This window comes from Marmota flaviventris, chromosome 3 (assembly GCF_047511675.1).
Source record: "Marmota flaviventris isolate mMarFla1 chromosome 3, mMarFla1.hap1, whole genome shotgun sequence".
In the NCBI taxonomy this organism is placed as follows: Eukaryota; Metazoa; Chordata; class Mammalia; order Rodentia; family Sciuridae; genus Marmota; species Marmota flaviventris.
Genome location: NC_092500.1, coordinates 54,307,064 through 54,319,387, shown reverse-complemented (window position 1 = coordinate 54,319,387; position 12,324 = coordinate 54,307,064). Strand labels below are relative to the sequence as shown.

The 12,324-nt window shown below is 31.9% G+C and overlaps 1 protein-coding gene across 5 annotated transcripts in view; it reads left to right on the top strand.

The window, feature by feature from the left end:
- Usp15 (ubiquitin specific peptidase 15) overlaps positions 1-12,324 on the top strand; it is a 122,470-nt gene that overhangs the window by 40,035 nt on the left and 70,111 nt on the right. For all 5 annotated transcript variants that reach the window (XR_011707062.1, XM_027925817.3, XM_027925808.3 and 2 more), the window contains exons 4-5: positions 2,489-2,615; positions 11,923-12,068. Coding sequence is in view for 4 of the 5 variants with exons in the window: in XM_027925817.3 (XP_027781618.1) it covers positions 2,489-2,615; positions 11,923-12,068 (273 nt within the window). In the remaining variant the exon portion in view is untranslated. The remainder of the gene's footprint in view (positions 1-2,488; positions 2,616-11,922; positions 12,069-12,324) is intronic.

Sequence of the window (12,324 nt, the reverse complement as noted above, 5' to 3'; positions counted from 1 at the left end):
AGGAGCCATTTTCAGATAAATTTAAACTGATAGGATTTTTTTATCAGCAGACTTGTAGTAAATATTGTGAATAAATGTTAGTATGAATTGTTTAAAACATTAATAATTTATTATGAAGTTCAAAATATATATAAAACTATGTAACTTATAGAAGTTTCTAAAATGACCCCCTATATTCTTCAACCCCTCATATCTACATCTTTGGGTTCCCTTCCGTGTTGTATGATGTTTGTGTGACCGTTGGTATATAGAGAACCAATGGTATATTACTTCAAGATTAGGTTATAAAAGACACTGCAGCTTACATCTTGAGTGTGCATGCACTTTAGTTCTCATATCTCACTTGGGGGAATTCAACTGCATATGGCAAGATCACTCAGAAAACCTATGGTGAGTAACTGAGATCTATGCTAATAAAGAGGAAGGAGGCCTAAGTTGTAAGCTTGGAAGTGGATTGTCTGGGCCTAGTTGAGTTTTCAGATGATTAAATCCCCAGCCCACAGTTTTTACAGAAACCTCATGAGAAATCCCAAACCAGATCAACCCAGCTAAACTGCTCCCAGATTCTTGACCCTTAGAAGTGACATGAGAAAATGTTGCTGGATTAATCTGCTAAGTCTCAAGGCAGTTTTTTATGCAGCAAAAGGTAACTGATATTGATTTTGGTACCTAGGTGTAGGGTGCTGACATATCAAAAATTGAAATGTGATGACTTTGGAGGTGAGCAGTAGGTAGAAGCTATAAGACTTTATGAATATTAATGAAAACCTAAAGGGCCTTGAATACTGTGAGAAGTTTAGACAGAGCATTGAACTCAGGGGTGCTCTACCACTACATCCTCAGCCCTTTATATTTTTATTTTGAGATAAGGTTTCACTAAGTTCCCCTGGCTGGCCTTGAACTTGGTGACCTCCTGCTTCAAATTCTGAAGTTGCTGGGATTAAAAGTATGAGCTACCATGCCCGGCTGCTTTTATAGATTTTCCAATGACTTTCTGACAATTCAATGACTAGGTTCTTTTCAGAAAAAATATCTATTAGTATTCTGAAAATTGATTCTCAATTAAAAACAAAAAATAAAAACCTGTGCTTATTTGTAAAATAGATTCCTCAATGTAACTCCTAATGAGGGGTTTTCTTATTTTTTTATTTATCCTATTTCTCTCTTTTTTTTTTTTTTTTTTTGTTTTTTAAATATAAATGAGGCCTGCAGTTTACCTCAGTTTTAGCAATCCAAAAATGTTTAGTAAGTAATACTATTTTAGGATTTTACTCAGATATTGAGTCCCAGAGCCAAAATTTCTGTTTGATAAGAATCAAATATGATTCCTAGTTTTTCTCTACTTAAATATAGCTACCAGTAGTCTTATAAAATTATTAATTTTATAAAATAATAATTTATTAATTTTATAAAATGAATTAAGTTTATTAACAGAGGGAGAGATGTAGGCCATAATCTGTTTTAGAAATTTGTAACATGATTAAGAGAATTTAATATGACAGTGTAAAAATTCATATTAGATTATACAGTAAATAATAGCTAAGCTCTTTTAATTTTTTGAGCTGAAAACAGATTCCCTGAAAGTGAAAAATGAATTTGTAAGTCACATATTGAATTGATGTCAGCTTGTGAGTACATATAAGTTATTTTGGAGCCTCCCTTTCACCATATTTGTCTAATGTATCACATATCAGGCCTATTACTATTTTCAGAAACAGTATTCATGACTGAAATCCTACAGTTAACCTTTAGAAGATCAAAAGGAATTATACTTATTTAAAAGGTGACCCTAATATATAAATATTTTCTCTCTTTATACTTTATTGCTTGCATGTGTGACAGCTTCTTTTAAAAAAAAAAAAAATCAATTGCATAGAATTACTAAGCATGCATGTAAAGGTCAAAGAAAGTCATTTTAGAATGAAACTAACATATCAGTTACAGAGCAATAGCCGAGTATTTTGGCAGCAGTAATTTTGAGTTACCATTTTAAAATATTTATTTTAACATACAGAGTAATAATATAGCAGTTGTTTAAATTGTATAAAACTTTTTAAAGGTTTTCTGTTTGGGGATTACTACTAAAAGCTAGATGTATGTTTGTGTCTTTAATCAGAGGTGCATTTGTATACTGACACGTATTATCTAGAGAAAAAAATACATGCAGTCATTTTGGGTAAACTTTCTAATCATAAAAACTAAATGTATTCACTGTTTATAGTGTACCAAAGTTTCTTTATAAACCAGTAGGCTGCCTTTCACAATGTTTTAAATCATAATTATTCATATTTTGCTAAAATTTCCAAAAATGTGTTTTTTAACTTTCAGCTATAATAGTATCTTTTGTTTTATATTTACAAGTTTTAATAGTTAATTGATTTCCATTAGATATCTGCAGCTTTTTTCTAAAGCCTTTTTAGAGAAATATATTGCTTTAAGAATGAAATATTTTGATATAGGTGAAACTGATTTGTTCCCATTCTTTTAGGTGGTTGAACAGGGTATGTTTGTGAAGCACTGCAAAGTGGAAGTGTACCTCACAGAACTGAAGCTCTGTGAAAATGGAAACATGAACAATGTTGTAACTCGAAGATTTAGCAAAGCTGACACAATAGGTAATGCAAGATCCTATCTTTTTTTTTTTAACTTTTTTTTTTTTTTTTAAGTTGTTGATTCTTTATTTTGCTTATTTATATGTGGTGCTGGGAATCTACTGCAGTGCCTCACGTGTACAAGGCAAGCGTTCTACTGCTGAGTTACAATTCCAGCCCCAAGATCCTATCTCTTTTTAAACCATTGCTATTAGATATTTAGTTATAATTCTCTTTTTATATGCAAATGAATGATAACCATTTTAAGGACTTATTCATAAACATCACAGATTCTTAACCTTAACACAATATATCTTAGCTTAGAGATGAATTATTTATTATTTCTTACTCTTGTTTTCCATTTGTTTAATGAGCTTAACATTTGTTTCACTTTGCTTAACATTTGTGTCACTTTGCTTTAAAAAAATCATGGTTATTTTTTTAACTTAGTACTTAAAAATATATGTCATGTCTTCTATAAAATGTAAATTAAGGTAGAACTTTAAATAAAAATTTGGTTAAGTAGCAGTGAAAATGGCAATGGCCTATTTCCATTTTTCTCTCAATTTATTTTGTATTCTAAATACAATTTAGTAGTTAAAGCAACAGGCTTAACATTATTATGACACATTGATATTTTTGTTGTGAATGAATAACTTAGGGAATCATAATCACAAATATCAGTGGATTTTATTTCTTTCCTTATCTTTATATATCTTTATATATATATTTAAAATATACAAAATTTTCATTCTATTTAAACAGCCATGTTTTATTTTAAAATCAAGAATACATTCAATAAAGTTTAAAAAATAAATTATTGTGAATGTAATAAAAATTACAGTACTTTTATAAACTATAAGTCAAAATAAAAAATACAAAAAATGATTGTTTCATTTTAAATAATGATTTTATAAAACAAGATTAGTGGTGATAATATTGATCTTTTTGGAAAATGTAAACAATGGAGAAGGATACATGACATGTAGAACTCGGCATGGAAGAGAGATTAGCACATTTATTAATTATAACACTGAATAAGATTACCTTATCCGAACCTATCATTAAGAACATTAAAGTAAATAAGGGCTGGGATTTAGCTCCCTGTTACAGTGCTTGCTTAGCTGGTGAGGTCATTTGGCTTTTACCACTTTCAATTTCATAGCAGGAAAGTACTTTTAACCTATATATATTATGAAATAGTAACATTCTTCAAAACATTAATTCTAATATTTTTACCAAATAAAAATATTATATCATGAATTCTTTATTCTCCCATCTTTATTTAGCTGGAACATTTATAAGTTCAAGGTTGAATTTCAGTAAACTCATTATAATTTATTATGGATAAGTTATTTCACATTTTGAGTTCCCAGATTTTTAGAATATATTTAAGATAATAAAACATTACTACATATTAAGAACTAGATGTTTTCAAATTGTGAAAATTATGTTAATTGTGGTGATCTGTGCACAATCAGAATCTGTCTTTCTAATAAAATTTGTTCATTAAAATTAATTCAGAAACTAATCCCTGCAATTTGCAGCCAATTGGAATATAAATGAGAAGCTATCTCTAAAATTAGTTGATAAAGTTTTCTAGATATTTTTAAAGTTTGATATTTTCTTCATAGTTTCATATTTACATACATAATATTTACATATTTACATACATCCAAGCCCAGCTTCTGCAACTTGGTGAGACTATAGATAGTTTCATATTTACATACTTTTCTTGTTAAAGTATCTAAATAGTTTAACAGGAAAATTAGAAATGAAACCATAAGAAACGTTATTTTAGATGATTTACTTAATGTTTTAACTTTATGAAAATTAGTAAATGGTTTAATTTCTGAATTCATAACAAGCATTTTATAGTTCTCATGTTAAGTACCAAGTAAGAATTTGTCAGGGAGAAATTCAATTTGTAAAGGATCTCTGCTCCAAAAACTTTATGAACTAGTATAGATTTTAATCAGCAGTCTGAAATATTCTACTTTTCAAAATGCCTCATACATTGAATATATTTCTTAAAATTGAATATGAACTTAAATTTTCTATACAAATTCTTATCCTGTTAGATCAATGTTTTTCCAACTGGCAGTCATTACTTTGGTGTCTTTTTAGACAGTTTTGAGAGTAAATAGAATTGAATGAGAAGTATCAGAGTATAAAATATCAATGCATATGTATGTCTGCTAACTCTCAATTTTTTACGATAGGTTTTAGTTTAAAAAGTTCTGCAAAAATTAAAGTTAATTGAACCAGGCATTTTAGAGGCTTCTATAGTTATACTTATCATACAACATAACAGCTATTGAACACTTAATATGGTTTTAGGCACTTTTCAGGAATGCTGTTATTTGAACCTTAACAACCATAAAGCCTCATGTTAAACATGATGAAGCTTAGGCTTTCATCTACTTCAGTTCACCCTGATAGCAAATGGGAGAGCCATTTTTTTTTTTTTTAGTTGTAGTTGGACACAATACCTTTATTTTATTTTTATGTGGTGCTGAGGATGGAATTTAGTGCCCCGCATGTGCTAGGCGGGCACTCTACTGCTGAGCCACAACCTCAGCCCTGGGAGAGCCAGTTTTTAATTTCATTAACCAGGGCTCTTATCTGAAAATCTTCTTCTTAACTGGTACCTTACACAGTTTGTGCATGGTAAAATAATGTTCATTTTAATTGGACTGATTTTTACTTTTCTAAAGAACATGACTTTTGAAACATGTTTTGGATAATAAAAATGAATGGAATTTTCCCTTTTAAAAAATCTTGGTTGAGAAGGCAAGAAATAATTAAAATCAGAGCTGAAATTAATGAAATCGAAACAAAAGAACAATTGAAAAAATTGACAAAACTAAAAGTTGGTTCTTTGAAAAAATAAACAAAATCGACAGACCCTTAGCGATGCTAGCGAAGAGAAGAAGGGAGAGAACTCAAATTACTAGCATACGGGATGAAAAAGGCAATATCACAACAGACACTTCAGAAATACAGAAGATAATCAAAAACTATTTTGAATCCTTATACTCCAATAAATTAGAAGATAGTGAAGGCATAGATAAATTTCTTAAGTCATATGATCTGCCCAGATTGAGTCAGGAGGATATAGACAACCTAAACAGACCAATATCAATTGAGGAAATAGAAGAAACCATAAAAAGACTACTAACTAAGAAAAGCCCAGGACCGGATGGGTATACAGCAGAATTTTACAAAACCTTTAAAGAAGAACTAATACCAATACTTTTCAAGCTACTTCAGGAAATAGAAAAAGAGGGAGAACTTCCAAATTCATTCTACGAGGCCAACATCACCCTGATACCTAAACCAGACAAAGACTTCAAAGAAAGAAAACTACAGACCAATATCTCTAATGAACCTAGATGCAAAAATCCTCAATAAAATTCTGGTGAATCGGATACAAAAACATATCAAAAAAATTTTGCACCATGATCAAGTAGGATTCATCCCTGGGATGCAAGGCTGGTTCAATATACGGAAATCAATAAATGTTATTCACCACATCAATAGACTTAAAAATAAGAACCATATGATCATCTCGATAGATGCGGAAAAAGCATTTGACAAAGTACAGCATCCCTTTATGTTCAAACCTCTAGAAAAACTAGGGATAACAGGAACATACCTCAATATTGTAAAACCAATCTATGCTAAGCCTCAGGCTAGCATCATTCTGAATGGAGAAAAACTGAAGGCATTCCCTCTAAAATCTGGAACAAGGCAGGGATGCCCTCTCTCTCCACTTCTGTTCAACATAGTTCTCGAAACACTGGCCAGAGCAATTAGACAGACGAAAGAAATTAAAGGCATAAAAAATAGGAAAAGAAGAACTTAAATTATCACTATTTGCAGATGATATGATTCTATACCTAGCAGACCCAAAAGGGTCTACAAAGAAACTATTAGAGCTAATAAATGAATTCAGCAAAGTGGCAGGATATAAAATCAACACGCATAAATCAAAGGCATTCCTGTATATCAGCGACAAATCCTCTGAAATGGAAATGAGGACAACCACTCCATTCACAATATCTTCAAAAAAAATAAAATACTTGGGAATCAACCTAACAAAAGAGGTGAAAGACTTATACAATGAAAACTACAGAACCCTAAAGAGAGAAATAGAAGAAGATCTTAGAAGATGGAAAAATATACCCTGTTCATGGATAGGCAGAACTAACATCATCAAAATGGCGATATTACCAAAAGTTCTCTATAGGTTTAATGCAATGCCAATCAAAATCCCAACGGCATTTCTTGTAGAAATAGAGAAAGCAATCATGAAATTCATATGGAAAAATAAAAGACCCAGAATAGCAAAAACAATGCTAAGCAGGAAGTGTGAATCAGGCGGTATAGCGATACCAGACTTCAAACTATACTACAGAGCAATAGTAACAAAAACAGCATGGTACTGGTACCAAAACAGGCGGGTGGACCAATGGTACAGAATAGAGGACACAGAAACCAATCCACAAAACTACAACTATCTTATATTTGATAAAGGGGCTAAAAGCATGCAATGGAGGAAGGATAGCATCTTCAACAAATGGTGCTGGGAAAACTGGAAATCCATATGCAACAAAATGAAACTGAATCCCTTTCTCTCGCCATGCACAAAAGTGAATTCAAAATGGATCAAGGAGCTTGATATCAAATCAGAGACACGCCGTCTGATAGAAGAAAAAGTTGGCTACGATCTACATACTGTGGGGTCGGGCTCCAAATTCCTCAATAGGACACCCATAGCACAAAAGTTAATAACTAGAATCAACAAATGGGACTTACTCAAACTAAAAAGTTTTTTCTCAGCAAAAGAAACAATAAGAGAGGTAAATAGGGAGCCTACACCCTGGGAACAAATCTTTACTCCTCACACTTCAGATAGAGCCCTAATATCCAGAGTATACAAAGAACTCAAAAAATTAGACAATAAGAGAACAAACAACCCAATCAACAAATGGGCCAAGGACCTGAACAGACACTTCTCAGAGGAGGACATACAGTCAATCAACAAGTACATGAAAAAATGCTCACCATCTCTACCTGCCAGAGAAATGCAAATCAAAACCACCCTAAGATACCATCTCACTCCAGTAAGATTGGCAGCCATTATGAAGTCAAACAACAACAAGTGCTGGCGAGGATGTGGGGAAAAGGGTACACTTGTACATTGCTGGTGGGACTGCAGATTGGTGCAGCCAATTTGGAAAGCAGTATGGAGATTTCTTGGAAAGCTGGGAATGGAGCCACCATTTGACCCAGCTATTCCCCTTCTTGGTCTATTCCCTAAAGACCTAAAAAGAGCATGCTACAGGGACACTGCTACATCGATGTTCATAGCAGCACAATTCACAATAGCAAGACTGTGGAACCAACCTAGATGCCCTTCAATAGACGAATGGATAAAAAAAAATGTGGCATTTATACACAATGGAGTATTACTCTGCATTAAAAAATGACAAAATCATAGAATTTGCAGGGAAATGGATGGCATTAGAGCAGATTATGCTAAGTGAAGCTAGCCAATCCCTAAAAAACAAATGCCAAATGTCTTCTTTGATATAAGGAGAGTAACTATGATCAGAGTAGGGACGAAGAGCAGGAGAAGAAGATTAACATTTAACAGGGATGAGAGGTGGGAGGGAAAGGGAGAGAGAAGGGAAATTGCATGGAAATGGAAGGAGACCCTCAGGGTTATACAGTGGAGGGGGTAGAGAGAGAGGAGGGGTGGGGAGGGGGGAGGGTGGAGGATGGGAAAGGCAGCGGAGCACAACAGACACTAGTATGGCAATATATAAATCAATGGATGTGTAACTGATGTGATTCTGCAATCTGTGTATGGGGTGAAGGTGGGAGTTCATAACCCACTTGAATCAAAGTGTAGAATATGATATGTCAAGAAATTTGTAATGTTTTGAACAACCAACAATAAAAAATTTAAAAAAAAATAAAAATCTTGGTTGAAAATGATCAAAAAAGTCATGTACATGAAATGGTTACATTAATTATATAAACAGGATTAAGAAATATAATTTCTGGTACACACTTGTAATCCCAGCCGCTCAGGAGACTGAGGTAAGAAGACAAGTCCAAGCCCAGCCTCTGCAACTTGGTGAGACCCTTTCTCAAAAATGAAAAGGGATGAGGATGTAGCTTAGTGATAGAGTGCCTCTGGGTTAATCACCTAGTGCCACAAGTTTTATTTTTTTAAAAACATATAATTTTCTGGCTTTCATTATCACTAAATTAATAAATGTTCTGTTTTCAGCTAATACTGTCTATATTGATTTATAGTAGAATGATAGAAGCCATAGTCAAAAACTAAATAATCTGCCATATAAGGGTTTAAAATACTTGCCTTTGAATATTTTTCTCCCTAAATTGATGTCTTAGTGTAGTGAACATGCTCCAGTAAGATAATAAAATTAGATTTTATATTTCTTAAAGGCTAACCACTAAAAGCAGAATTTTTGTTCTAAAACTTTTTGAAAAATACTTTGTAAAATTTATTAATAAAATTGGTTGGCACTCTTATTAAATATTCCTACTAGAAATGTTTGTCATAATTTATTTCTATTGTCTATTTGTTTATTTCCTCTTTCTGTAGCTTTTCATTAACTGGCTAATAGAATCCAATTAATATATGGAAAAAAAAATCCTCTCAATCTCTGGGAATTCTCAACCGCAGTCATCTTGACTTGCACTTAACCTCAGCTACCAGTTCCCACAGTTATTGTCTAGGCTGTCATATGTAACTGTACTTGCCCATCTCAGTTTCTGTATCTTGCTTTCTGGCTCATCTGCTCCCATTCTCTCTCTAGCCAGTCACATTAATGTTACCACTCCCTAGACATTCCTTCTATCATGGTCTCTGATGACCTCCCTATTTCTAAGTTCAATGGTAATTTAGGAGTGTCCCATCTTCTTAACCTGCCAGCCAACAAAATTTAGCACAGTAAACTACTTTCTGTCTAGAAACACTTTATTTTCTTGTGGTTTACAGGGCACAGTTTCTTCCTAGCTGCATCTTGTGAGAATCCTTTGTAAGATTGTCTTCATATTCCTGATCTCAAAATATCAGTATCTCCATGCTGAGTACTTGGATCTCTTTTCTTTTTCTTGGTGATTCATCAGTATTTTCAATATCTTTTAAATTTGTATGTCTTGCCCCTAATTCTTCCTAATTCTAGTTTCATCTACTCCAGATCTTTACTTGTATATTCGTAAAATCCTCAAGATAATTATCATTTATAAGGTGAAACTCTTCACCCTCACTCCAAAATCCCGTTCATTCTTCCTCAACTCAGTAATGGCCACTTATTCAGGTTGCTAAGGTCAAGAACATTGGTATCATTCTGATTCCTTTATTTTTCACCCTCAAATACTTTACAGTCCATCCTCTGTCTCATCACTTAAATCTAAACACTTCTTCCGTTTCTACCACTTTGTTTTGTATTACTTCCATAGCCTTGTCTCCCACCCTTGAAACTCCTGCCATCTATAAAAGTGAACATGAAGAATGTCAGTCCTGTCATTTCACTTAATTCTCCAAAGCTCCTCCGTGGCTTCCTTTCTTACTCAGAATGAAATTAAAATTCTCTGATAGCCCACAAAATTCTATGTAATGTACAGAAATACCTTTAGGTTTCATTTCTATCTCATTCATTATACCTCAGCCACTTTCATGTGCCTTGCTCTCTTCTAAAACATGCCAAGCACATTCCCATTTCAAGGCCTTTGGATTGCTATTCCTTATACCTCTTATGTTCTTTCCCTATATAGAACTAGATTACAAAACTTAATGAAGACGAAATTTCCATGTGTTATTGTATATACTATATATTATGTACATAAATATCTGTATGTCGTAATAGAAAAAAATGTCCGGAAAAGACATTAGAATGTTAACGGTGATTATTTCTTGGTAGATGTCAGTATTTTCAGTATTTTTGCAATGAACAAAAACTATTTCTGCAGTCAGGAGAAATGTATTCATTTTTATAGAAAGACGAAACTTCTTTGGCTTCTTCCTTTCCCTTGATAGGAATAAGGGGAACAACTATTTATACAGGTGTGTCATTTTGGAATCTTAATCCAAAATAGTGATGATGAATGCGTTTTTCTTACACATTTCTATTTTAATAAGAACAGAAAAAATATATAGAAAGACAGAAAGCAGTACTGATCATTCATTTAATATTATGTCATTATTTAAATTTCTGCTTAATGTGCTTTGTTTTGAGATCCACTGCAATATTTACTATTAATTTAATACCCTATCAAAATTTCATTGATTACAAGACTATTACCGAAATTTAGCTGCTAAATAGAATATAAATATAAACATTGGGATAAATTTATGTAGAATAGGTATAGCTTTTTAAGTTTCTTAAAAGAACATACATTACGAAGTTGAGTGTTTTACAAACAATGGTTTTCCCAAAACTAACCAACTATTCTAAATTTTATATTATTCCATATTTCATCATATCATTAAATATTTTATTCAGATTTCTTGAGTCTGTTAGGCAAGTTATTAACCAATTAGCTGCGATAATACTGTCCAGTATTTCTTTCGTTTATTTCAAAATCTTAAAAGGTTCATTTAACTATAGGTACTGAAACATAATTACATTTGTACCTTCAGATATAGAGATAATCTTATATCTTATTTTATGCAACTTAAGCTACTGGTATAAAAAATACTCAAAAATATTTGAATTAAGATTAAGGAAAATGTATAGTTTTACCTTGAATATAAGAAATTTTGACAAATACACACTTCCCATCAAGCAAGGGACATTCCTTTTCATTTTGTGTCTGTATGATCTAGTTAGCTATTCAAACTATAAATTATTTTCTGTAGTATAAATTATTCTTAAATTTTTATGTAGTAAATTAGTAGCATCTTTTAATCATACTTTAATTTGTACATATCCACAGAAAATATTTTGATTTTGTAATTAATCAAAAATTCAAGTCCATCTTGTAAAACAAATTATACTTTAGTGTTGTGTGAATGAACTTTTTACCTTTTGAGGTCTTTAATTTTTCAAGTAATCATTTGTCCTAGTTACAATTATTTTTTTTTCCCTATAAACCACAACTGGTTTTACAAACTTTTTTTGTGTATTTGTTGTGTTTTTCTTTAAATATTTTTCACATATATGTTCATCTGTTCTTGCTATTCTATTCTTATTTTAAGGTTAGATCTTGTATTCAGGTAAACATCTAGCTTTTCATGGTATGTTTTTAAAATTTATTATATTGACATATCTTTCCTTCTTAAATCTAGATACAATTGAAAAGGAAATAAGAAAAATCTTCAATATTCCAGATGAAAAGGAGACCAGATTGTGGAACAAATACATGAGTAATACATTTGAACCACTGAATAAACCAGACAGCACCATTCAGGATGCTGGCTTATACCAAGGACAGGTATTATTTAAAAATAATGTTTATTTTAAGCATATTACACATGAAACTTGTTGGATTCACAAATTTTAATGAATATCCTGTAATATATAGTGGGTTCTACTGTCTTCACCTTCTGTCTCTTCTCATTTCTACCCATGCTGGTCAGTAACTATAACTTCTGATTTCCTTGAACTTATGAATAATCTACTTGTTAAGAAGAAATTATTTATGTTTTTTTTTTAAAAAGCAGTTAATAGTACAAACTGGGTCAGCAGAC